This window comes from Toxotes jaculatrix, chromosome 7 (assembly GCF_017976425.1).
Source record: "Toxotes jaculatrix isolate fToxJac2 chromosome 7, fToxJac2.pri, whole genome shotgun sequence".
Classification (NCBI taxonomy): Eukaryota; Metazoa; Chordata; class Actinopteri; family Toxotidae; genus Toxotes; species Toxotes jaculatrix.
This window is the reverse complement of record NC_054400.1, coordinates 1531764-1558843: the sequence shown is the minus strand read 5'-3', so window position 1 is coordinate 1558843 and position 27080 is coordinate 1531764. Positions and strand designations below refer to the sequence as shown.

At 45.0% G+C, this 27080-nt stretch overlaps 2 protein-coding genes across 4 annotated transcripts; one reads left to right on the top strand and one right to left on the bottom strand.

Moving 5' to 3' along the window:
• The first annotated feature begins 1030 nt into the window (after window positions 1–1030).
• sh2d3cb (SH2 domain containing 3Cb) lies at window positions 1031–26628 on the top strand. Of its 3 annotated transcripts, none has more exons than XM_041041527.1 (12): window positions 1031–1162; window positions 5083–5860; window positions 11071–11110; window positions 12439–12567; window positions 13113–13507; window positions 13901–14007; window positions 19864–20330; window positions 20617–20732; window positions 20855–21026; window positions 21507–21618; window positions 21704–21919; window positions 25027–26628. In XM_041041527.1, the coding sequence occupies exons 1-12, from the start codon at window positions 1144–1146 to the stop codon at window positions 25194–25196; spliced, it is 2721 nt and encodes a 906-aa protein (XP_040897461.1). In that variant the 5' UTR covers window positions 1031–1143; the 3' UTR covers window positions 25197–26628. The 3 variants fall into 3 exon arrangements, with proteins under 3 accessions (XP_040897461.1, XP_040897462.1, XP_040897464.1); XM_041041528.1 differs by having other exon boundaries at window positions 1053–1162; window positions 21704–21910; XM_041041530.1 differs by lacking the exons at window positions 1031–1162; window positions 5083–5860 and adding an exon at window positions 6370–6469.
• Window positions 15126–18711, bottom strand: LOC121184107 (UDP-glucuronosyltransferase 2A2-like). Its single transcript, XM_041041531.1, has 2 exons — window positions 18559–18711; window positions 15126–17398 (listed from the first exon to the last, which is right to left on the bottom strand). The coding sequence occupies exon 2, from the start codon at window positions 17382–17384 to the stop codon at window positions 15801–15803; it is 1584 nt and encodes a 527-aa protein (XP_040897465.1). The 5' UTR covers window positions 17385–17398; window positions 18559–18711; the 3' UTR covers window positions 15126–15800.
• Window positions 26629–27080: the final 452 nt, after the last annotated feature.

The window sequence follows — 27080 nt, the reverse complement described above, 5'->3', positions numbered from 1 at the left end:
ACTTAAACGGTTGAAAGGTGTGTTTTTGTTTAGGAAGTGTTGTAAAGTCTTTCCATGGCTTTTCCTCTTTCCTCCTTCTGCTGACTTTAATTTACTTTCTGAATGTTCTTGTAAGCGTTTGCTGCGTTTTAAGGAAAAGTCCCGCAAAAAACTTCATAGAGCAATGAAATTAACAAATGAAGCAGCCGAGATGAGAGACAGTCAAAGTGTGAAGTGTGAAAAGTGAAATGTGTTTGTTAGGCTGTGAAGAACCCTCCCTGTCAGAGCTCAGCGACTGATCGCTTCACCCTCGTACCTCAGTCTCCAGCTCTCAGACTGATCACATGACATGGAGGAGATTTTTGATTCTGTATGTTTGTCATCCACCTGTTCTCAGACCTGCTTGCCTGTATATGATCATTGTTGTGTTGATTTTTGTGTGTCTTTGCTGTGTCTCTTTAGCTGCATCTTTACATGTGTATCTTCCTGTGCATTTCTTGGTAATACTGTGTGAAAATACGTCAAAGTTATTTATAAGAGTCACTGAAAACGAGAGGAAAAGTATTTAGCTCCTTATCTTAGGTAAAGAGATTCCACACTGTGAGGAGGTAAAGTAAAAGTCCTGCATCGGAAATGTTCATTAAGTAAAAGTACATGTGGAAAAAAGCACATTACAAAAGTAAAAATACTTTTTGCTTTGAGTTTAAAGCTGCTTTGTTTCCCAGCTTCTCTTTGTGTAATGTCCCAACACTAAATTCAGCCGGTGTGTGGAGAAAGTGTGATCAGGACTGAAAACCATGTTCAGACGCTGTAACGTGGTCTGGGCAAAGTCAAAGTTAAATCCTGTTCAAATGAAAATGTTTGTTGTGAAACATCCACAGCTGCTGAGCAGGTGAAACCATTAGGACGAGCCCCACTGACACATTTTCCACTGCGCGCTCAGAGTATGACCTGACATCTGATTGCATCAACATGACACAGAACGGCTTTGAAATTTACACCCAGAGCTTCCGCTGTGTTGACAAGACAGGAAACAGATTCGCTCTGTTGAGTAAAGAGCATGCAGCTCATCATCACACTGCAGGCGCTGGTGGAAGATTCTGTGTTTACGACCGTTTAATGCATCGAACTTATCAGGAAACCTTCACGTTCAACGCCTGAACCATGAACAAACGAAAACTGAGTAAGTTTCTTTGCTCCGATGCTGCTGCGAAATATTTTGGGGAAGTTGTTTCCCCAAATCATTATCATAACATCTGTGTCAAAAGTTCTACAGTAATATAGCAATGATGGAAGATAAATGACCAACATGGTGGACTGCTTTAATTTAGAGGCACTGTTAATCATTTTGTTTGTTTGTTTGTTTGTTGCAATGATAAACAGGTTGATCTAAAAAATGACAGAAGTACTCAATCACAAGTAAAATTCATTCATTCAAAGTAAAAACTTAAAGTATCAGAAGTAAAAATCCTCAGTCTGCAGTAAAATGCATTTTCATGAGATTATTAATCTGGTTTCGTTAATCTGGTTTCATTAATCTGGTTCCATCAGCTTCAGCAGTGTTTTACTGCTGCAGCTGGTTTTAACTCATTTACACAGTCAGGGAGTTAACAGAACTTGTACTGCACTTCACAACAGTTTTCTTCTACTTTCCATTTATTCTGCTTGACACTTTGACTCCACCACACGAGACAAAAAAAAACAAAAAACAAAACAACACCACAGTGTTAAGGATTTAACCAGAGGCTTCCAACATTTCTGGTTGTGGCTCCTTGTCACATCTCAGGCGTCTGTGAGCTGATCACAGTTCAGCCAACAAAACGTCTCAGGTGGTTTCATTCTAATAATTTTTCAAACTCTTCAAAAATCGAAGTTAAAGGAAAAGTCTGAAAAATAAATATATACTTGTGTTTCATGACCCCTCAGTTTTATCTGGTGACCCTTTGGAGGGGCCTGACCCCGAGGTTGGGAACCACTGGATTAAAATCTATCTGTGTATGAAGCAGATGAAAGCAGCTCCACCCGGTTCAGCTGCAACAGTAAAATGTAACGGACACATTGATGCATTTATACTTTTTAATACTTTTATTTTACTACTTTAAGTAAATTTAGCTGCTAACACTGTTGTGCTTTTACTTGAGAAGGACTTTGGATACAGGACCTTTACTTGGAATATTTTACTGATACTGGTTTTGGTACTTTTACCTTTTGTGGCCAAACATGCTGGAAACCACAGGGTTAATCCTTCACAATGCGCTGTGTTTTCTAAGCTTATCGTGTTTTTAATTTACAGTTAGAGTTAATGTAATGATGAATGTGGTGGAATGAAATACGGGGGAGAAGAACAGTAAAACAGAAAATGGAAATAAGAAAAGCAGAAGTAACTGAAAACTGTGCTGGGTCACGTTTCACCGGCGGAGAATCAGTTTCAGCACAAACAGAAAAACCGAGATGTGCTTTATGATGAGTCAGAGAAAAAAGGCTGATGCAAGTTTATTTGTATGAAAGAATGTGATGTATTGACACGTGTGTCACTGTGTGATTGTGTGTGTCTGTGTGTGTGTGTGTGTGTGTTGGCTCTTTGTCCACTGTTCCACTTACAAACAGTTTTTTGGTCCATTGTAAACGAAGCACAGACGCGTCTTTGTCCAGCCTGAATGGACAGTGGCCTGGTTCAGTGCAGAGTTTTGCACAGAGCTGAGCTAAGAAAAGACAGTGGACGTCTGCTCAAAGGACAACAGCTCACTGTGCTTCTCTTCTTCTGCTCGTTAGCTGTTCACTGTTCGCTTTCACCCATGATGCATCTGAAGGCTGAATAAGCTGAAGAGAAAAAATAAAACCTTCTCGGTTATTATTTATCCAGAGTTTAACTCAGCCGATCTGCTTTTCCAGGACTTTGTGGGCGATTGTTTGAGCAGACGATCAAACCCAGCAACCAAACGACCAAACAACCCTCCAATCGTCACCCAACGCTGATTCAAACGGTGCTTCATCGTAATTTGTAATAATTTGGGGAAATATGAGCAAACAAAACGTTTTTAGGGCCTTTGAATAAGTTCTTTTAGTTGCCTAAACTGTTTTTGCACGACAACCATCTTTACGTTTTGTATTAGATGTTGTGTTTGTGGGAAGCCTCAGTGTTTTTGTGTTGTGCTGTGTTTCCTGTGTTGCTGAAGTGTTGATAAATGTATGATCCTGTGAACTGATGACATTCAGTCATTCACAGTAATTGCTACAAAAACAATAACCTATAAAGATGTGTAATTAATGGTCAGATATTTTACTGAATGATGTTCCCCAACAACTTGGTGGCAAATGTTTCTAAAACTGGTCCTTTGCCCACAGACTGTGGGAACCAGCTATCAGAACCTCTAAAGCTCATTAATGAACACCTTATCTTGGCTGTTTAATCTCTTAATTTGTTCAATAGTGAGCTAATTGGCTGCAGCCAGGTTCGAAGAAGACATCACACATATTGAACGTGTAATTCAATGGAAAGAAAACTTTACAGACTTGGATTTGTGGTAGAAACATCGGTGTTTTCATGGCCCTGAAACTTTCTTTCTCACACCGTGAAAAGATGAAGAAAACATTGAGTGACAGTCGTCAGGACTCAGTCGCTGCACTGAAATGTGCAGGCTTCAAAAAAGAAAAAGGCTTCTGCACCTCCAGCTTAGTATCTGCACCTCCAACTTCTCCTTTCATTCTCTTCCTCAAAATCATTAGTCTATATTTAGCCGGGGAAATAAATATCCGTCAGTGTTTTCAGAGTCTAATAGGCCCCCGGGGCAGAAACATAATCAGACACTGCTGAGATCTCGAGGGGCTGCAGTTCAGAATAGAAACCGATGAGAGTTTGAGCAGACAAACATCCAACTACATTCCTCAGATGACTCCAACGCAAAGACAACATTTCTGTCTTTTCACGGGACAAAGTGGAAATTAAACGTTTGCAGCTGCTGGTCCCAAGTGGTGACTCAAAGGTCCCATGTAATTCTTTCATTTTTGCACTGACTGCGTGTCAGTGGGGATGATAACTTATTACCTGGCTGAGCTCATGACCCTGAGCAGCAATAAGCAGGTGAAAAAGTTTAATTTGAAATTCTGGCTTTTTCCTCTTTGAGCAAGGTTAACAGTGACAGGCTGTATTTTCCTGTGCTACTGAACACAACAGGTCCTCGTTTGTATCATCAGTGAGTCACTTCCTGCTGCTCATCATTCAGTATCTCAGATCTGTCTCAATGTTAGGTTGCAGAGTTACTGGGTCAAAGTCCAGAGAAGTTTGAGCAACTCTGCGTCATGTTTAAAAGGAAACAGGTCAAAGGTGTACGGTGGCAACATGAGGCCGTAATGTTCAGAAGAAATCTGCTGCAATGAGTTTCCAGACTTGTCATGCTCAGCTCTACGCTGTCATTTAGCATGTTAACACCCAGCATGTTAACACCCAGCATGTCAGCACACAAATATACAGAAGTACAGCGGCGGCTCCCAGAAATTCAACTAATTTTAGAAGCACTCAGTCGAGAATTTCAGAGCTAGAGAAGTGGAAACTTTGACCTGATCACAAGATCCCAAAAGTTGTGCGCAAAACAAATTCAGCTGCAGTGTAAGCCAGTTGTCAACCGGCAGTAAGCTGGTTAACAACACACACACTGACTGTGTGAATGTTTTCCAGGTCTTTGTGTTACTGAAACTCTCCTTTTTTAATGTTGATGAACAGGAAGGATTTTTATCTCCTTCAGTATAATCTGCTCCCATAACATCAGTAAGCGTGTGATGTTTGTAGCTCCACATGTCCTACAACCATGGACAGATTATATGTGGCAACAGGACTTTGGACGCAGACTTGTAAAAGCCCCCCAGGCTGCATGGAGAGAGACTCTGAGACTGAGAGAGCTGCAACATAACAACAACGTCACCTTGTCTGTAGTCATTTTGTGTGTCTGTGATTATCTGTTTGACTTCCTGACAGAAATGTCAACACTCCCTTCATGCTGAGGTTCTGACACAAATCAGACACCTACTTATTTTTGAAGCCATAAAGTCGTAATGTCTTAATTGAATGTTTGTGGGAATCCTAATTAACTACCTTCTTCTCTCCAGGTCTGAAGTGGTTTGGGAGCCTTACCAATCTCTCCACCCGCCGCTCGCCGGGGAAGGCCAACATTAAGGCGGCCCCGGAGCATGATGGGAGCCTAGAAAGGAGCCTACATGTAAGTGTAGATGCCAAATCAGCAGCAGTGGGGGACCAGTCAGTGGATGACATGGAGTCCTGCCTCCACAGCCCCAGCTACGCCCGCTCCAGCGACATGTACACACATGTGGGCACTGTGCCCCGCAATGAGAAGAAGAAGAAGAGCTACAGGGAGATGAAGGACAAGAAGAAGAACAAGAAGAAAGAGGAGGAGGAGCGGGTGAGTGGAGGGCAGAGCCAGTGGAAGGCGGGGGAACATGTCAGAGACTCGCCCCTGCTCAGTGCCCTGTCCAGCCTCAGTTTGACCAGTCTGGACCAGCCTCTGCCTGTTTCTGCACCGGCCCGGCCTCTGCCCACTACTCCGACACCCAGCTGGGCTTCACCTTTGACCTCAGGACCTGAGAGCCGCTTCAGGGATCCTTCAGGGGAGCCCATTAACAGCCAAGAAGCATTGTCAAGAAGCAGGGATGCTTTAGAAACTACTAGACCTGTAGAAAAGCCATCAAACATGGCAACCAGCAGTCCCAAAGGGGCTGCAATGCAGGATGTGTACGTGCCAATGGACCCGATAGCTGAGGCTGTTTGTGACCACGTGGGCGACAAAAAGAGGCGACAGCAAGGACTCACCAGCGCACAGGAAACCACAAACCCAGAGGAAGGTTCGCAGAAAGTGACGAGGGCAGACAGGTGAGAAAGACGGTTCACTTTGAGAGGTGATGGTTCCAAAAATAGCCTGTTGTTTGGGTTTTCAGCTTTTAAACGTCGTGTCAGAGGAGGTGAGAAGTGAAGACTTAAAGCAGCACTGAGAAAACGTCTCCATCCTTTCAAGGAATCGTCGTGTGATTAGTCTTCAGTCGTGTTTCCTTAAGAATCTGTGCTCAGATTATTTCAACCAATCTTATTACAATCAAACTCTAATGAACTCTGACAAGTAAATATACATATAGTTTGGATTTAATAATTCAATTAGTTTTATATGATCTGACTTAAAAAACACAGTTAAACACATTTAAGTTCAGTGACTGTCCTGTGCAGCACTGCTGTGTGTATTTATGATGAAGCCCCAGTTGTAAGAAAAACTTCGACAGAATATTTTGGGCAGTAAAGTTTTAATATCGCAGTCATGACAATATAAGCGCAGCGCACATGCGCAGTGCGTCCCCGGCTGCTCGCTGAGCCTCAGTCCGTCAGCTGGAGCAGAGTCAGCGGCAGCCTGAGTCCGACTGTGCGGGAGAAGATGTGTGAAGTTGGGGACGCGAAGTGTCGGTCAGTCCGCTCCGCGGGGGGAGAGAGCAGGTGAGGAAGCCGCTTCCTGTGCCGGTGGAGAGATACCTGTGAGAATAAAGTCCGCCTGAGTTTGTGTTGAAGTCGGAGAAAGTTGCAGCGGTTCGTGAGGCTCGTCCGTGAAACTGATCCAGGTCCAATATTTGATCTTTAATCGATTACTGCTGTTTGTGGTCTGTGTTTGACGCAGTTCGAGCGGAAGCAGACACAGGTTTTAGGGGAGTTTGATGCCATAAAATACGAAAAGCTCGTGACTTGTAAAACATTTACAACAACCAGTTGAACCAGTTTGAAGTCAGTGAGTTACTGGGCTGGGCAGCAGTCTGTGGGCTGCATGGTGCAGCCTGAGTCTGGACCGTGTGTTACATAAGAGGAGGAATCTGATCCTGTTCTGGCTTCAGTCAGAACAGTGATAAGGCAGCAGCCTGGTTCACCTCACCCTGTCTGTCCTACCTGCCTCAGCCTGAGCTGCTTTCACACCTGGCTTTGACCTGACTGTGACCGTCAGGTGTGTGGAAGCTGTTTGATGCCTGACACCAGGTAGTTTCTTATACTTTACAGCTTGAGCGTCTTCAGTGGTGCTCTGATTGCTGAAGCAGATTGTTGAAGTTTGTTGTTTGAGGAGACTTCCTGCTCGTCACACCAACGGTCCAGCTACTGGCTGCTGTCCAAGACGTCCAGGGTGGACGCACCACGGTACAGAGCACATCAGCTCATGTCAGGAGAAGACAGGCCGATCGAGCTTCAGAAGTGAGCAGCGTGTGTTCATCACACTGCAGAGACCCAGTGTTTAACGAGGCAGCTGTGCACTGTAAAACACCACACAGATGTGGAGTGGAGTTAACTAACCTCTTCTCAAAAACATAGCTCAGTGTGGTACAAACTGTCAGCTGTGGATTCTTCCAGTCAAAATGAAGAACTGAGTGAGTGGAGATCTTTATCGAACGTTCGGTTCACTCAGTGGTGCGCTGAGCTGAGTGCAGATAAGTGACATTTTCACGTTCGTTCCCGCCGCTGTGGCTGAGATGTGAAACGGTTTTGTTCAGTGTTTTCTTCAGGTGCAAATTCATTTACCACAATCCTCTCCACATTCACACGACACGACAGTCAGTGGTGATTCAGTCATTCCTCACTGGGTAAAAAGGTGCTGTTATCTAACACTGAGTGTTTGCTCTTGAACGTAGCTTTGGAGGGTGGAGGACCAGTCAGAGTTCGTAGACCCAAATCTCGGGTTTTCGGGTTTGTGGGGCCTCTGGGCAGCTGCTTCGACCAGTTAGTGACCCGGTCTTTGCTGGGAGAGGTCGGGGTGAATGGGCAGAAGAACAGACACAACCTTTACATCCTCCCACTGTCTCCTGCCGAGGCTGATCTCAGTTCAGTTGTTTTCCAGTTTAAGTGTCAGTGAGAACAGAAGTGGTAAATATGGTGGATTTTGACTTTCATTTAAACAACAGTCAAACAGACTCTGTTTCCCATGAATGACCTCGGCTGTGGCTGCAGGCCACGGTTTGTCCCACCACAGTTTTATAATGAACCCAAAATATTTTTATACTTTTCAGTGTTATGTTGATTTATTGGCGGCTGTGCGCCACAGTGTGATGACCACCATAAACTGATTTTCTTTTTTTTTACTATTTAAAATGGGTAAAATCCTCTTTCATTGTAGAGCTGTCCACAGAGCTTTGACTCACACAGCCCGTCCTCGTCCTGCTTTGTCACTCTCTGACCCATCTGTCATAGTTGGACCGGTCCTCGGGAGAAATCCCGCCACATCTGTGGACGGTCAAAAAATCCATGTAGTGTCCACCGCCCCTGTCTGTCTCTTTACCCGCCCTCTCTGTGGGCGCGTCATGAGAACATGCTGCGTGACACATGACGTGACACAACGCGACGTGTTTTAACTGTGGGTCACTCAGTGACATCCACTGCTGCCCATCGTGGAACTAACAAGAAGGAATCTGCCCAGAACTTACCAGCTGAAGAAGCTGCCTGTTTCATTGTTTGTGCAGGTAAACAGACTGTTCACACGATGGGTGGACGTGTCACAGTTCTTTCACAAAACACAGATGTCAGTTACATGAACAGGAACACGCCGTGTGAAGTGTTTTCAGTTCTCACAGGGTCGCACACTCACACAGGTGTTTCCTCTAATTTCGGCTGAGCTTTACTGCGTCAGGCTTGGTCTCATGCTCTCCACGCTCTTGCTGCTTCAGTTCAGGAGGGACGAGTTTGGCCTTTATCATTCTTATTGACGTGTTGAGTTTGGTGATCTCACTTAAAACACGTGTGTTTGTGTGTTCGGGGCCTTTAACGGCAGAGGATTTAGAAAACAGTTCGACGTCATCTTGTTTAGTTTCAGTCCTCAGAGACTTTCCCACAAACAGCAAGCTAACCTGCCACAAGTCACACACGTCAAGACACACCTGGTGACACTTGTGTCTTGGTGCTTGATTTGTAATGAAGGCCAGGTGTAATGAAGGCCAAGTTATTTCATGACCTCAGTCGGTCTTTCACAGTCATTTTTTTTTCTCCGATGAAGTAATTATCTCTGAATCTCAGGAAAACCAAAGTTGTCAATGAGAACACAATCAAATACATGCACTTCCTCTCCAGCCTTACAGAGAGTAACTCTGCATTTAGCCTAATCATGGAACCACTAAAAAAAAAAAAGTTTTCTGATGTGACTCGACGAGCTTCACGCAGAAATAAACAGTCGAGTGAAACAGAAACAACACAAACAACAGCTCTGCACATGAAATCTGTGACCGTCAGGGAGCTTCTCGTGCAGTATGTTGTACTTTTGTGTTCACATGTGTATGTGTGTGTGTGTGTGTGTGTGTATGTGTGTATGTGTGTGTGTGTGTTTGCTTTCTGCTCTCACAGTTTTGTGTTTGGGAACAAAAGGTCACCTCCCTTGACGTTACTCGTGGAAATATGCAACAAGCTGAATGACGGGGGAAAAAAAAAAACGCTCAGCTTCACTGACACATCACGTCAGTTCTGTCAGAAAGAAACCATGAAGCTGCACTTTGGGTGTTTTTCCATTTTTCTAACGTCAGTTAAAAAGTCTCAGTGGTCGTCCGTGTGCTGAGCTGAGGTTTGAGGCTTCAGCCTTGGAGAGAATCCAGCTGCTGTGATTACTGGATGGACATCGGGGAGAGGAGACGTTTCCTTTGCTTCAGACCGTTTGCAGATATTTTTCAGTTTCACACAGCAGTTGAAATATTCCCCATCCTCCCTGGAGAAGTTTGTTGTGTTGCAAGCTGTTGCTGGGTGGTGTCAGATTAACACACTGCTGCTGTCGAAGAGTTGTGCAAGAAGACAGAAAGAAAACGGCATGTTCTGCCTTCTCTGTGCGAGCACCACCATAACTACAGCTGCTGCTTCAACCACCACTGCTGCTGCTGCTTCAACCACCACTACTGCTGCTGCTGCTTCAACCACCACTACTGCTGCTGCTGCTACTGATATTACTGTTACTATATTGGGTTTTTTTTTGGTGAACAACCAAAATGTGTCTGCAGCAGCAAGTACTGAAAACCGTCACGTACTCAGACTCAGACAGATAAATGAGTTCAGGCTCAGTCTCCTGCTGCTTTCAGAATGTGAGCTCACTGAACTGAGGCTGAATGACGAGTTCAAAGTCGTTTTAATGAGCTTTAAAAATGTAAAACCGGCTGCAGTTAACTGAACTTTAGAAAACAAGTTCATTAAACTTAAAATACCAAGTTGATTCGGGTCAGTCAGACTGACCTGTTACTGCTGAACTACTAACTGTTCAAGTCTACGAACATCGTGATGATGTTTCAGTTGAAACTAAATTCAGTGAGTTGAGTGAACTGCAGCAGTGAATTTATTCAGAACTAAAATTCTGAAGTGGTCTGAAGACAAACACTAAATATTTTCAGTTGAAACAACCTGAAATTAAAACTAATATTTAGATGAAGTTAATGAGAAAAGATGTTTTGGCATCAAACATCTGCTCAGAGTTTTGTTGTCCTGTTGAATTCTTCTTTGATCGCACACTTGCTCCTTTCGGTCAGAGTGTTAGACTAAATTAAATTGAGGAAACGTTGATCTTCTCGTGTTTAGACGACATTTAACGTTTGATGACTTTGGCTCCTTGTGTTTCCCGAAGAATTCAGAGTCGCTGTCGTGTCAGTGCTGTTCAGCGTGAACACGCTGTTTTCTGCTCGTTACACGTGAGAGATTTCTGTTTTTGGTCTGAAGCAGACTGTGTGGCGTTAAATGTTCCCACACACTGATGAGAACGGAGGAATATAAAAATCAGAAGGTGGATGTGATCTCAGCTGTTGGTTTGTTTGCTGATGTTTCCAGGGAGATGCCAGTCAGATGCGATCGAACCACACCCACACAGCGATGATGAAGCTGCCCGACCAATTTATCACTGAAGATGTTTAAATGTGATTGTTGCTGATTTAGTCACAAAGACTAAGCAGAGGATTATTTTATAGACTCTAAACTTTCCTCATAATTTACTGTGAAGCTCCCTGAGAGAACTATTAACTTCTTAATACTGGGAAATTCAGTTATTAATTTAGCTTTGCAAAGTTTGAAGCTTCTCACACACACACGTGTCTTTCGTGTTTCAGCCAACGTGACTTAACGGACAGCAGTGGAGAATACGTGAAGGTAAGCTTCTTCTCAACATGGTCTCAAATCTATTTTCATCCGATGTTCAAATCTGGTTTATTTCTTGCTTCCTTTTTGCCTGATGCTGCTTTTCTCACTTCCTCTTGTCAAAAAAAAAAAAAAAACAAAACAACCCACTTTCTATTCCCAGCAGTGGCACTGGTTTCAGGAAAGGTTCAATTAGAACGTGTTTCTGGCTGCTGCTGCGATCAGGTTCTAATTCAATCAGGGCGGGTGACAGAAAAGACTCGGGGAATGTGGCCCTCTGCGGTGAAATACTTTGAAGCTGCGCTGGTTACCAATGGCAACCGCGGCGGCCTGGATTCGGCCCGGCAGCTCTGCCTGGAAAAGGTGGAAGGAGACGCAGAGAGCGAGAGAATTTCCAGTTCATTGACTTATAATTGGACACTTGACAAACACACTTGTCTGAATGAGACAAGCTGGCAATGAATGATAATGCTAATGAAATTAAAGCCATTCATTATGGGCTTCCAGGTCTTTATCCCACAACACACACACACACACACACACACACCCACCCACACAAACACACACACACACACACACACACACACACACACACACACACACACACACACACACACACTCCTTTTTTGTTTTGGAAGTGGCCCTGGCCCGGTGCCAAGCCCTTGATTCACAGTTGAGTGGGACAAACCATTCTGTCAAAGCAGGGGGGCACCTCTGTAACAGTAATAACAGTAACTGAAGTGTGTGTGTGTGTGTGTGTGTGTGTGTGTGTGTGTGTGTGTCAGTCTGTCCTTGCTGTAAGCTCCTGATATACAGTAGCTTTTTTTTTTGTTTTGTTTGTATAAAGACACGACAGACAAAGCTCCTCTGAGTGATGACCCTTGTCGCACAATGATGTTGCCACGGTGACGAGGCCAAGACTCCCGCATGGGTCTGGGTCTCGGGCCCCTGGTGCCGCCAGCATGGATGCCAGTGTGGGAATGCCAGAGCTGTCCATCCTCCCTCCCTCCCTCCTCGTCCCCCTCTGTCCTCTATTAACACACACACACACACACTCACACAAAAACAGGGCTGAGAAGGCTGCGGTTTGACTGGATTTACCCACAATGCTTGTTGTCTCAGAGGTGCCACATTTCAAGCAGCTTTTCTAAGGAGTCACAAGAGTCCGGCTTGTTGTTCCAGTCGGCAGGAAAGTGAAAGAAGCAGCAGAAATGCAGCTGGACCCAGAACGTAGACCCAGCAAAGGCTACACGATGGTCTGAGCCTGTTTTGTGGGTTTTTCTTGCGTTCGTTGTGTTGGGAGTTTTGTGTCTGATTGTGCGCCTGTGATGCCCTTTAAGTTCTCCAAAGAGAAATTCTGGTTGGAGCCACCGTCGGAGAAACAGAGGAAGCAGCTGGAGGAGGAGCTGAAGCTGAGCGGCACAAACCTGAAGAGCCACGCCTGGTACCACGGACCCATCCCCTGGGAGGTGTGCGTCTCACACACACACGCACGCACACACACACACACACTGTTAGAGTGTGTCTTCCCTTTAAAATGTCAGGAATCAGGGTTCAATCACAGTTCAACCACAAGAGGGAGCTCTGGTCAAACAACAGCTTTAAAGGAAAAACCTTGTTCATTACATCCAGATTCGTAAACTGTGTAAAAAAGCCTGTGATGGCTCGGTGCTCAGGGTGGAGGCTGACACTGGTTCTGAGCCTCTTCTCCACCTCCTCTGTGACAGGACACATGTAAATGAATCAGGCTGTGAGTTCAGTAACAGTAAAGGAGATGAACTTTTCTTTGTGTGTAAATAAATGGCATGTTCTTGTTGGAGCAGGTTGTCAGGACTTTTTTAACATATAGAAAGAAAAACTTTATAAATCCTCTTCAGACGTGTGTCAACACCCATAAAAATACTCTGCCCTGAATAACTGTAGTTTCTCTGAAGTAGTGGCATCACATGTTGTGAGACATGAAAATGTCACACACTAATTTTAGTAACCAAGAAAGACTGAAATGTGTCCTCAGGTGTCAGAGAGCCTGGTGGTGAACCACGGCGACTTCCTCGTCAGAGACTCTCAGTCCAGTCAGGGCGACTTTGTCCTCACCGGCCACTGGGAGCAGAAGACACTTCACTTGCTCATCAGAAAGACGGTGGTTCAGTCCAGTGAGACGTACACGCGGGTCCGTTACAGCCTGGAGGGCGAGGCTTTCGAGTCCTTACCGGCCCTCGTTCACTTCTACGTGGGCAGCAGGGCGGCTCTGACCCGGTGGAGCGGGGCTCAGATTCACCAGCCGGTGAACAGGACGCTGCCGCTCAGCTACCTGGAGACGGCCTTCTGCACCGCCGTCAGCCCGCCGTCCTGCCCCCGAGGGCTGAGGAACAGCAGCGTGAGCGGAGAGGACAGGGTGTGTCCGAGCAGGTGAGGCTTCACTGGTTTGATTTTTCTGTCATCAGAGGAGAACTAACTGTCAGATAACACCGTGAGCTTCTCAGAAACATAGCGTGGAGATTTCTAATCACTGACATATTGATTATGGATTATTATAGATGATAAATAGAAAGGTCTCTGCAGACAGACCGGAAACACGTCATCGCCGTGCTTCCTGTCATAGTGCTATTCTCTTTTTTTGCAGTGTTTTCTGTACAACAAACCTGATGCACAGACATAATTTCCTCCTCATGTGGTTTTATTAGTCTGAGAAAGTAAACATGAGATACAAATGCAAAAATGTGATGTTGTTTCCTGTAGTGTGATAACAATCTGCCATCTCTCTCTCTCTCTCTCTCTCTCCGTCTCTGTGTCTCCATGCAGTCCTTCCTCTGTCCACCACAGGGAGGCAGATGTTAACAGAGAACAGGACAACAACACTCTGCTGACTCCTGGAGATTCCTCTCTCTCTGCTCCGTACAGCAACAACAGTGAGTTTAATACTAAACTACACTTTTCTCCTGCGTCTTCTGACGCTCTTTTCTGCACGTGAACCCATAGAATAGGACTTTAAAATAGGGAGGATACAGTAGGAGCTTGTTCTTTGCATCAAGTCAGTCATCAGTCTTTTCTTCTTTTTATTGACTCCATCCTCGTTAAATAGAATCGGATTGAACAGATTAAACAACATGGCCGATGTTATCAGGTGGTTTTAGTTCAGATAAATCTCCATGGGCGTTTACGTCAGAGGGTAAGCGACAGGATGTTGCAGAAATGTGAAAAGATAAGACGCAGTTTTAATGTTCATAATAAACATGCACTCACACCACACACTACTTCACTGAATCTTTGTTATAGCTCAGAGTTGTTTTATGTTTGTGTTATGTTAGACTTAAACTCCTCAGACTTAAACTCCTTATGTTCTGTAAATGATGTGGAAATCTTTGCTGCAAAAATATATAAACAATTGTTCAGAATTATAGTTTTAAAACAACGGGGGGGGGGGGGGGGGTCACATACTTCAAACCCGAATGTCTGTGGTCTGATTCTGTCTGGGGAGCTTTGCTGAACGTGCTATCCCTCAGACTTCCTTTGTTTCCTGTCTCTGTACAAAATTTAAAAAAAAAACCTTAAAAAAAAAACAAAAACCTGAACTTAATATATAATATTATTTAATAACATGTCAGTGTTGAGTGTGAGAAATGTGAGAAACTGGAAACCTGAAACAAAACTTGCACTACAAGCGCTGCGTGATTACAAAAACCAAAACCTCATGCTAAGCAGTTCATGTCTGTGACGAGTGTAAGAAGACACCAATAAGCTGCTGTCCTTTTGTTCTTCTTCTTCAAGGAAAATAATAATAGTGTAATTTAACATGTCACCATTTATTTGCTTTATCCCTTTTTTTAACTGAGGTGATTCATTCTTAAGCATTTACTGAAAAAGTTCTGGTCCTTGTGCCTTGATGTCCAGTGAACACACAGTTTTGTGGCCTGTGGTTTAAAATAATTTTTCCAAAGCAGCAAAAACAAGTTTTTATAATAAAAATTGTGATAAATTCTACGATATTTGATACAGAACTGAACCAAGCTGACAGCACACACAGCTGAGTGGGCAAATTAAGCATTTTAATGAAATAATAGTTTCAATTACCTCTGAAAAGTAAGAAAAAAGAAAAGCAAGCAAAATACAAATTACAAACTAAAAATACTGTTGTTCATATTGTCTGTGAAGTCTCTCGGGCCCAAAACTCTTCATATGTGTAAAACATGTAAATCATGTCTTAGTTTTTATTTTTATTTACAGTTGCTTAAAATCATTATTAAGATAATAAAACAAATTTGTTATGATTCAACCTTAGTGATAGACAATCACAGGATACACGTGTCTGTTCATTTATTTTAAGTACATTAGTTTATGATAATGATAAAAAATATTCAAAATCCTGCAGCATTACGAAATCCTTCGAAAAAAAAAAATCCTGGATATGAACTAAAAACCGATTACTTGGCTCAGGTCAAGCTTTTCACCAAACTGCGTTGTAAATTGTTTCCACATGTTTGAGCTAACAAACCTGCTAACAAACAGATAATCAGCCGAGCACAACAGAAACGCTGTGACAGACAGGTCACATGCAGTCGGGAGACCAGTGAAAGAGAACTGTTTACAGTGTTTGTGGTGTGTTCATGGCTCAAAACACAGAATGAAACAGTTTACAAACATTATTGTTTTCCTTACAAGAAATCGTGATCCCTAAAAAAAGTGATGTCTTGCGACACGTTCATCATTCCTTTTTGACTTTGCTTCTGGAAAACACTCTTCGCCACAAAAACTTTACTGCAGAAATAAAAACAGTAAGCATCAGCAAGCTAACTGCCAGCAGAAGTGCCATCACGTCAATTGAGTAGTACTGGATCTTGGACATCTTATAAGACTCTGTCCTTAGGTGTGGAGCTCCCTTGTGCCTCATGACAAACTCAATCCACCACACGGCACGGTCCAGTGGTTTCATGGGCTGATCTCTCTGCAGGTCGGACAACCTCTTCATCTTCTCCTTGTAGCTCGGGTCGTAGAGCACCTCCTTGAGGGCCTCCAGGAAGTTGTCCTTGTTCACAGTTGCAATGTCCAGGACTTTGGCCACACCTCTTGCCTTCATCCTGAAGAAGTTGTCAGGCTGGTCGAACATGAGGGGCAGGCCGACTAGCGGGACACCGTGGTAGATGGCCTCCTGCATTCCATTAGTGCCTCCGTGGGCCACAAACACTCTGGTCTTAGGGTGACCCAGGAGGTCGTTTTGAGGCAGCCAATCCAAGAGCAAGGTGTTGTTGCCGAGAGTAGATGGTCTTTTGCCTTGGTGCCTCCAGATCACCTTCTGAGGAAGTTGGGCAAAAGCAGCTGCAATTTCCTCAGAGATGTCCTCAGGAAGTTTTGCCACCAGGGTTCCCAGTGTCATAACGATGATGCCATGTTCACCGGAGCTCTGAACAAAATCTTCTAGTTCTTTGGACAGGGGCTTGGAGGGTTTGCACTGGAATCCTGACATGTAGACGACGTTTGGCATTGTTGGTCGTGGAAACTCAAAGGTGAAATCGTTCCTCATCAGCCAGATTTCTGCCGCTTGGAACAGCTCCATGTAGTGTACGTCAGGGCCAAAGTGACGATGGACAAAAGGTTTGTAGTTTGGTTCAGTGATCATCCAAATCTGAATACACGTAAAGACATAATAAAGGAAGTTCTTGACCCGTTGCGTAAATGTCATCTTGTCAGTCAGCTCTGTCCCTGGTATTGGGACATAAGAGACTGGGGATGGTGCAATTGCTTGGTGCCCCTCACCCTGAACAGTCCATCGCACATTGAAGACAAGTGGAAGACCCAAACGGTGACCCAGAAGCACCCCTCCGCCGATCGCAGGGTCTGTCAGAACCAAATCGTATTTGTCATCGCGGAGGCTCTGCATCAGTGTGGTATTCTCAAACATCTCCTCCACCATCTGAAGCAGCTGCCTATGCATCTGATAGAACTGGACCATCAGTTCATACTCCAGAGATAAACGAGTCCATAATGAAGCGCCTCCCCGCCGCATGTTCAGCATTGTGGTTACAAAGGACCCAAAGCGTTCCTCATCAAAACCCGCAGAGGAGTTTATAGTGATGGACTTGTAGTGAGGGGAGTCTGCCTTGATGTACCAGGTGTCTGATGGTCTCAACACTGTGATTTCATGGCCTCTGGAGTGAAGCTCCTGGATGATGACGTTCATGTTGACCCAGTGGCTTCCATCTACAGGGAATACCAAGACTTTCCCTCCATGTACCGAGGGTGAAGAGCAGAGCTGCAGAACTGCAAGTGCCACTAAGGTTGCTCGGTACATTTCTGAAAGAGATTCTGACAAGAGATGTACGGATGTTAGACGTGTTTCATGTTTCTGTCTTAAACTTTGGACCGCATCATGAAGTCCACACAAAGGACATGTATTCTACACAACAGCAGAGTTTTCTGGCTCTGAGATAAACATCTACTCAAGACTGAGAGCAAAGACAATGAAAAGTTTCATCAAAGTGCAGCAAAAACAAACCTGACGCGGGCTATTACTACACTGCTTTCTGCAAAGGACTTTCATTACATTTACAGCAAACTGAGGCTCTCTGCTACGCGACTTATGTAACTCCCAGATTCCTTACAGCTGAATTACAGTTTCCTTATTACACAACTTCACAGTGTGGGAATTCCTGCCACTAAATTCCCTTTTAAAAAAAGCTGTTTTAGTAGAGGTTCTCACTCAGGTTTCACGGCCCTGTGTTCATGTACAGGATGAGGTTTAATAGCGGCTGCCTTTTATATTTACAGGGTCAAAGTTTGAAGGTGCTTTTACATATTGTTCAAACCAGAATTAGAACCATATGTGTCAGTAAAATGTTCAGCTTTAGCTTCACAGAGTGAAGCAGAAATGATTTTGTCTCATGTTCCCTAAAGATAAGATTTATAGCACATTTGAAATAAAAAGATAACATATAACTTAAATAATTTATATACAATTAAAATTAGTTAAAAGTTTATAAACTACAGTAACAAGAGACGTGTACTTTTAGATAGTAATTATTTTTTGCTTTAACTTTTCTTAGCTAACACTATAACTTTTTATAACTTATAACAGTTTATAATAAATAACTTTATGTTGGAGTTGAGCTGACAGGCATCTGTTTCCTCTGTGTTCTTGCTGTAATGAATAGAATATTTTGATTTTGAATCTGACTCATTCTGTATGTTCTTGCTGTGAGTCTGCAGATCAAAACTTATAAACTTTGATTTTCTTCTCACAGATTATAAACCTAACTTTAGGAGTAGCATAATGGTGAAAGAGCACGGTTTGTCGTGAGGTTGTGAGATCCATTCGTAAAGTCCAGTCCTGTTGTTGAGCTCGTCAAAAACAAACATCTGGAAGTTGCTGTCTGGCTCTGTGAGACCTTGAGACTGTAGCATCTGCAAGTACTCAGTGTCTAGCTAAATACTCCATTCATGCACACAAACATCACAGGAATACTCACATTATCCAACAGGAATGCGAAAACAACTTCACTGAAACATCAGCTTTAGATTAACACACCACCAGCCTTATCGCTGTCTCAGCCTGTACAGACTCTGCTCCTGGTCTTGATTGTTTGATCTAAAAACTTACTGAGAGCGTCCCAGTCCGCAGATTTCACATTTCAGCGCAAGCTTGTTGTTTCTGCGTCCAGCCTCCGTCACAGCAGATTTGTAGGCACTGACGTAACAGGACCAAAGTTCAGAGTGTGTTCGGAGTCTGCAGCAGCAGCAGCAGGAGCAGCAGCAGCAGGTTGGTTATACAAGGCGGAGGTGAAACAGAGAGAGGCTCACGTGGCGAACTCTGAGCTTGAACTTTAGATGTAGTACTGAGATAAGATTGGGCAGTGGTTGCAGGTTTATATGGATCAAAGGCAAATGAACTTGAGAAGAGCTAATTCTTCTGTTTGATTTATTCATTTTAAATCACACTTCATGCTCTTTGTCTTTTCACTAAACAGCTGTTAGTTTTAATAGTTGCTGTGACTATTACAGTGTTTTAGTCATACTTTAAAAGCTGCTTGTTGAAGGTCTCTGATGGAACCGTTGCTTCAGTAAATGAATTTTGTACGGATGCTTTTTGTATTTATTTTTATTGCTAAGTCTCAGCTCCATCTCCCCCAATGTGCCTTTAGTTTGTTGTGATCTTCATACATTCATGATCAAAACCAAAATGCAGAAGAGGCAAAAAAAAAAATTAAATTGTAAAGATAAAAAAATCCAAGGTTTTGTAACGAGTATTCAAGGAAACAAAAGAACTAAAAAAAAAAGCTGGATTTGATTAAAAATAAAATCAACACAAAAATAAATAAAAGAACAATACAACAAAGAAAAGTGGCTTAAAAAATATTTTTATAGACATAAAATGTAAATGTTGAGAGAAGGCATTTAAATGTATGAAACTCTTAATGTACCTACACATAAAGTATTGTTGGTAATGATTGTCAAGTCATTATGATTTCAGTGCGATGTAAGCTGAAGGTCATCACGTTGTGTAATCAAACTCTCATACGTGCATGAACTACATGACCCTTTTCCACTGACTTTTCAATGGTCGATATGTTCTTTAATAAAACAAATAACTCACGTGTTAAAACAAACACACAGAGGGTGAGGTGCAGGATTTCATGCACTGAGATAATCTGCATTTAAAAAAACCCACTTCACCAAATGTGAATTAATCTGCCAGTAAAAATAAGTCCTGTTTCCTCCTGTTTGTGAGATTCTTATTCAGGTATATTCTTTGACGCCTTTTCTTCCATCTCCAGTCCCACTGTCCAGAAGTCCTTGCAGTAGCCGGGCAGCCAGTGTGGCTCCATCCCCGTCCCTCCCCAGGCGCTCGGATACCACTCAGCCCACGTCCTCCCCGAACTGCACCCTCCACAGACAGAGTAACAACAGACCCCGGCCTCATCTGAACCAGGACTCCCTCTCCTCTGACACAGACGGAAGCTGCTACACAGAGCTGTACCCCAGCCCTCAGAGCTACGTGGAGAGGCTGCGGGTGGAGGAAGGGTCAGTGGATGTCAGTCCATGGAGGGGGGAGGACGGGAATGTGTACTTCTCACCGGTGGTGGAGACGGTTTCTTCTTTGAAACCGGGCCAGTACCACTCGACGTTGATGCCCAAGGAGAATAAGCCTTTGGAGGTGGGAATTCTGCGGAGGGTAAAGGAGCTTCTGACCGAGATCGATCCCAGGACGGCGGCCAAACATATCACCAAGGCTGACTGCATGGTACTGTTTAAAGCTGCTCTAATCAATATTTTTTATTAACAATGACTAAAAATATATTTATAAAGCACTAAAGGTCAATCATAGTGAAAAATTCACAAAGGATTTTCACCTGATGCGTTCGTTCTCAGAACGGTGAAGCGTTTTTGCTTCTTCAGCTTCCAGAGTCCTGTTATTTTCAGTGATACGTCAGGACATTACACAGATCTACACAGGACGCTGCTGGGCATTAAATCACAGACACACACATACAGGAGTCGTCCAATGATCGTGTGTCTGTGTTCTCCAGATGGCCAGAATTCTGGAGGTGACTCCAGAGATGCAGAGGATGATGGGAGTTAGTTCTGGGATGGAGCTGCTCACGTTGCCACACGGCCATCAGCTGAGACTGGACCTGCTGGAGAGGTGAGTAAGGATTCAGAAATCCTTCACACACCCGACAACCTCGTCAGTCTTTACAGTCGGCGGGGGCTAATGCAAGTATGATGAAAAACCCTTGTCTCCCCCGTCTCTCCACGTCCCTGCAGGTTTCAAACCATGGCCATCATGCTGGCTGTGGACGTGTTGGGCTGCACGGGGACGAATGAGGAGCGAGCTGGTCTACTGCATAAAATCATCCAAATCGCTGCTGAGCTCAAGAGCACCATGGGAAACATGTTTGGCTTCGCTGCCTTCATGAGGGCCTTAGAGCTGCCGCAGGTAAACAGGCATCGCACTGACTGGAGTTATACTGGTATTTTATACTATGTTGGATGGGATGTGTGATAAAGGCGACAGTATTGGTCATCATAACTGCACTGACAGCATTGCACCTTGACCACATTATCTTGGTGCTATAAAGATGGCATGCTTTCCTTTTTTTTCCTTTTGACACGACAAGTTAGAGAAGATAACCGCAAGACAGAAAAAGATGTGTCAGACTGAGGTTTAAAAACTGGGGTTATGTGTCACAGCAGTCACTTCATACACAGGATGTGGTCCAGGTTCCAGGTATACTAATATACTAAGATACTAAGATACTAATAAACCAACTACCCTTCATCTTCTGACTCTGGTCAGGGGCTGGGGGTGGGGGGCACCACAGGGGGCCAGTCACATTCAACTGACCACCCGCAGCCACAACCCTGCATGTGGTAAAACCGACACTGCCGATATTTATTGGTATTTTCTATCTTTGAGGTGTCCCGTCTGGAGCAGACCTGGATGGCGTTACGCCAGCGACACACAGAGGGCGCTATTCTCTACGAGAAAACGCTGAGGCCGTTCATGAAGAGTCTGAACGATGGGAGAGGTAGAGGTCCTTCTATACAGCACACCTCATGTTGCACACCTTTGTTTTCATGAAAGCCCTGACTGTCTGTGTGTCTGTCCTCCAGAAAGCTGTCCGCTGTCCAACACCACCTTCCCCCACGTCCTCCCCCTCCTGTCTCTGCTGGAGAAGAGTGTGGCGGTGGGCGAGGGGACGGAGCCTTGGGAGACGGTGGACGTCGGCGTGGACGTGGTCATGTTCCACCTGGGGGCTGCGAGGACCATCGCACAGCTGGGGGGCATCTACCGATCCAATGCTGAGAGCAAACTACACGGTACGCGAGGTCAGAATAGAATAGAATGCCTTTTATTGTCATTGGACATCTTTTACATGTACAACGAGATGGAAAGCATCTCCTTCTCCAGTGCAACATGTATGAATATACAACATAGAATAGAATAAAAATAAAATAAGATTAAGTTAAGTAAGTTAGTGCAAGTCAAAAGTCAAAAATTTAAAAGGAATGCTATACAACAATATGAAGAGAAAAAAGCAAAATACAGGGGGGGGTAAGGTGCACAGTTCAAGTATGGGTTATTGCACATTAATGAATATTGCACAGTATACGGATATTGCACGGTGAGTGGATAGAGGGAAGGAAGTCCGGGGGGTCAGGGGAATAGACTGTGGGGTTCAGTGCATGTGTGAGTTCAGTGTGGTTATGGCTTTTGGGAAAAAACTGTCTCTGAGTCTGTTAGTCTTTGTTCTGATGTGCCTGTAGCGCCTTCCTGAGGGCAACAGGTCAAACAGAGCAAAGCCAGGGTGGGAGCTGTCCTTGGTGATGTTCTTTGCTCTGCTGAGGCAGCGGGAGGTGTAAATGTCCATCAGGGAGGGGAGGGGGCAGCCGATGATCTTCTGTGCCGCCTTAACTACCCTCTGAAGCCTCTCCCTGTCTGCCATGGTGCAGCTGCCGTACCATACTGTGATGCAGTACGTCAGCAGGCTCTCAATGGACGAGCGGTAGAAGGTCAGCAGCAGGATGGAGTCCAGGTTGTGCTTCCTGAGTACCCTCAGGAAGTGTAGCCGCTGCTGAGCCTTCTTAATGACCGCTGTGATGTTCTCTGTCCAGGAGATGTCAGCGGAGATGAGGATCCCAAGAAACCGAAAGGTGTGGACTCTCTCCACGCACTCGCCGTTGATGTAGAGGGGGGCTAAGTTGGTGCTGTGCCTCCTGAAGTCGACAATGATCTCCTTGGTTTTCTTGGTGTTCAGAGCCAGGTTGTTCTCTGAACACCAGGATGCCAACTTCAGGACCTCTTCTCTGTAGGCTGCTTCATCTCCCTTTGAGATGAGTCCGACCACTGTAGTGTCGTCAGCAAACTTAACGATGAGGTTGCTGTTGTGGGCCGGACTGCAGTCATGGGTGTAGAGGCAGTACAGGAGGGGGCTCAGCACACAGCCCTGTGGAGAGCCGGTGCTCAGCGTGCGAATGGAGGAGAGGTGGGGGCCGAGTCTCACAGTCTGGGGTCGGTTAGTTAGGAAGTCCTTTATCCAGGCACATGTGAGAGGGGGGAGGCCGAGAGTGTCCAGTTTGGTGATGAGAATGTCGGGAATGATTGTGTTGAAGGCGGAACTGTAATCCACAAAGAGCATCCGAACGTAGCTCTGCTGCTGCTCCAGATGGCTCAGCACAGAGTGGAGAGCTACGGCGATAGCATCCTCTGTGGATCTGTTACCACGATATGCAAACTGGTAGGGGTCGAAGTCTGGGGGGAGATAGTTCCTGATGTGTTGTAGAACCAGTCTCTCGAAGCACTTCATGATTACTGGAGTGAGGGCCACAGGACGGTAGTCGTTAAGGCTGGTGATGGGAGACTTTTTTGGCACTGGTATGATTGTGGCTGATTTTAGGCAGGACGGAATGACTGCTTGGGCTAGGGAGAGGTTGAAAATTCTGGTGCAGATGGGGGCTAGCTGGTCGGCACACGCTCTGAGCACCTTACCAGGTACTCCGTCTGGGCCGGCAGCCTTTTTGGGGTTCACTGCCAGGAGCACCCATCTGACGTCGTGCTCCCTTACAGTGAGTGGAGTGGTGCAGGAAGCAGGTGGGAGAGGGGTTGGAGGCAAGGCTGGAACAGATGAGTGCTGCTGTTGTGGTGAGTTGAAGCGAGCAAAGAAGCAATTTAGCTCCTCTGCCAGCGGTGCACTCAGGTCTCCTGTTGATACATGACATCCTCTGTAGTTTGTGATGTCTTGTATACCCTGCCACACCCTCCGTGTGTCGTGGCTGGACAGGTGGGACTCTATGCTCCGCTTATGGTCTGCCTTAGCTTTTTTAATTCCTTTTTTCAGGTCGGCTCGAGCAGCCCTGTACAGAGCTCTGTCGCCTGACCTGAAGGCAGCATCACGGGCTCTGAGGAGCATGCGGGCCTGGCTGGTCATCCAGGGTTTCTGGTTTGGAAAAACCCGAATGTTTTTATCCACAGTCACATTCCCGATGCAAAACTTGATGTAGTCAAGAACCGTTCCTGTGAATGTTTCCAGCTCCTGGTGTTCAAATAAGTCCCAGTCTGTCTGTTCGAAGCAGTCTTGGAGTGTGGAGAGTGCATTGTCAGGCCAGGTTGTAACAGTCTTTGTGGTGGGCCTGGCGCTGCGTCTGAGGGGGGTGTAGGCTGGGGGAAGCAGGAGGGAGAGATGATCTGACTGTCCGAGGTGGGGGAGGGGTATGGCTCTGTACGCGTGTTTAATGTTAGAGTACACATGATCCAGAGTGTTCCCCCCTCTTGTGGAACACTTGACGTGTTGGTAGAATTTTGGGAGTACAGTCTTTAAGTTGGCCTTATTAAAGTCGCCTGCAATTATATGAACACCGTCAGGGTGGACCCTCTGCTGTTCGTTAACGGTGTTCAGCAGGAGAGAGAGCGCCGTGTTTACGTTGGCGTTGGGCGGAATATACACAGCCGTGATGATCACTACTGTTAGCTCTCTTGGTAGAAAAAAAGGCCGGCATCTTACAGACATGTACTCGAGGTCAGGGGAGCAGTGTTTGTCAATGATTGTCCCGTTGTTACACCAGTTTTCATGAATGTAAATACAGAGCCCACCTCCTCTGCTCTTACCGGAGTCCTTCGTCCTGTCCCAGCGGAGCAGAGTGCGGCCTGCTAGCTGCATGCTAGCATCGGGTATCCCCGGGTGAAGCCAGGTTTCGGTGATATCCGAAACCTGAGGACAAACTCAGCACTGTAGAGTGATCAGATTGATAGATTATAACCACACTACTGTAAACAACCAGATCAAAGTAATAGATTAGTTAAAGCTCAGTGACAGTGACACAGTATACTCAGAGGAAAATGGGGATTTGTGTTGTGTTTTTCTCCTGAACTCCTCTGTTTTCTCACTGCACTGCTCTGCTGTGGATTCTGATGAGACGCTGCGACGTTGGTGTTGCAGGTTTCCAGGAGCAGGCCGAGGTCCTGGAGCTCTTCCTGACCGACTTCCAGATGAGGCTGCTGTGGGGGAGCAGGGGAGCCACGGAGAACCAGGCTCTGCGATACACCAAGTTTGACCAGGTGCTGACGGCTTTGTCCAACAAGCTGGAGCCGCCTGTCAGGTCACACTGACCCCAGATCTGTGCTTAATAACCTGCTCTTCCTGGATGGCTGCCCTGTCACACTCTCATTCCACTTCTCATTGCTCTGGTGGACATGTGGAACTTTTTTCTTCTCATTGTTTTCTCAGTTACCGTCCTCATCACTGTCTCATTTAGCACTAAATATATTCTGAGCTGTGGAGTTAAACAGTTTCAAAGTGCCTGAGTCAGAAATCAGCCTGTTTTCCTGCCAGCTTCCTTTGTTTGATGTGAGTTAGGTGTCTCACTGGGGGACTCTGTCTGTCTCACACTGAACCAAAATGTGAACATAAGTTATCAGTGTAAATATGTGGTACTGTGCCAGGTTCTGTGTTCATACTGCTTTTGTTCTGCAGAAAAAAAGGAAAAAAATGTTCTATTACAAGAATCATGAGATCTGTTCTCGTGAAAACAGTTACAGAGATGAGGCCGAGCCTCAGTCTGTTAATGTATAGAGAGGTTTTTATGTCTGTGTGAAGGCTGGACCTTCCCTAAATCCAGTGCACCAACTGTACTGTATGTCATATTGTACAACCAGTAACATAATGATGTCGTATCCACATTTCTACAGTTACATGTTTTGTATAGTGTTTATTGTCGTGTGTTAATCATTAGGATTTTCTAATTTGAAGTGAATATTTAATATAACCTGGGATCAGATTACTGGTGCTGCTCTCAGTGCTGGGATCAGCTCAGAACTCGTCTTCTTTCCAAGAACAGCACACAGGTACAGAACATTTCTATTACCTTACATAGTATTAATGTCTAATATTTATATGAAATGTACATGAACATGTTTAACTCACTGTCAAACCCAGTTTATTGGATAAAACTCGTAAACATCTGTCAGTCTCATGCTCATGTTTGAAGTGTGAAGTGAGACCTTTTTTTTAAATGTTCTGGCTACCCGTGGCCACACCCTCAGCTGGTAGTTTGACCGAGCTCTTAATAATCAGACTGATCCAGCTCTCTCAGGTTTGATGGGTCACAGCCGACCATTTCAGATCGGTCCAGTATTTTCTTCTCTGATGTATGGTGAGGGTCACTCCTGTCAGAGGAGCCGTGACCTTCAGCTCAGACAGGGTGAGCAGGGTGGTGCACACAATGATACCAAACAGCTCAAAGAGGACTTCTCCATTTAAACAGGCTAGATGAGTAATTATACGTGTGATAGTGGTTGAAGACAATAGTCTGCTTGAAATATAACTACAGTCCACTTATTTATTACCACTTCTAAGGGGAACCACTCATTTTGTCCTGATCCTTGTAGAATAAGCAGGAATTCAGCTCTGCTCACAGCTTCCTGGTTTTGTGGTAAACCAAAAGTTTGCATGACAAAACCACTGATTACTGATGTTGATTTTAAGTTCATGAAATAAAACGTGACAGTGTGTTAACATTGGAATAAAGGTTCATTTAATGTGTATCTGTTAAGTTACTCAAAGTACTGGTTATAAACACAGGACTCGGGCACCGAGACAGTAAAAGTTTGCAACTGGTCCCGGTTACTCCAGAGCCGGAGTGGTACGGAGAGCACGGCAGGCGCGGTGGATTCCCTCTGCGTAGGTGGAGGCAGAGCAGAGAGCAGGGAGCGCGTACCTGAGGCACAGGTAAAGACCAGTTTACATTCTACACAGAAAGCAGTAGGAACAGACTGGCGAAGAGCGGTGAGATGATCCGGGTAATTATACAGCTGACGTCAGGCGTGGATGATGCAGCGATTGGCGGCAGGTGTGCAGGTAAATTGGCGGGAGCGGGAAAGTGGGTCACCACGCCCAGGCCGGAACACACACACACACACACAGACACGAACTGGGAACGAACAGTTCAGTTTTTCAGCTCCTGTATTAACAGCATCAGCTACTGTTCAAGTGAC

Coding starts and splice junctions, on each gene's coding strand:
- LOC121184107 (XM_041041531.1), bottom strand. CDS start 17,384: ATGTACCGAGCAACCTTAGTGGCACTTGCAGTTCTGCAGCTCTGCTCT.
- sh2d3cb (XM_041041527.1), top strand. Junction 21,027..21,506: donor GGGCCTTAGAGCTGCCGCAG/GTAAACAGGCAT, acceptor TCTATCTTTGAG/GTGTCCCGTCTGGAGCAGAC. Junction 21,920..25,026: donor CAAACTACACGGTACGCGAG/GTCAGAATAGAA, acceptor TTGGTGTTGCAG/GTTTCCAGGAGCAGGCCGAG.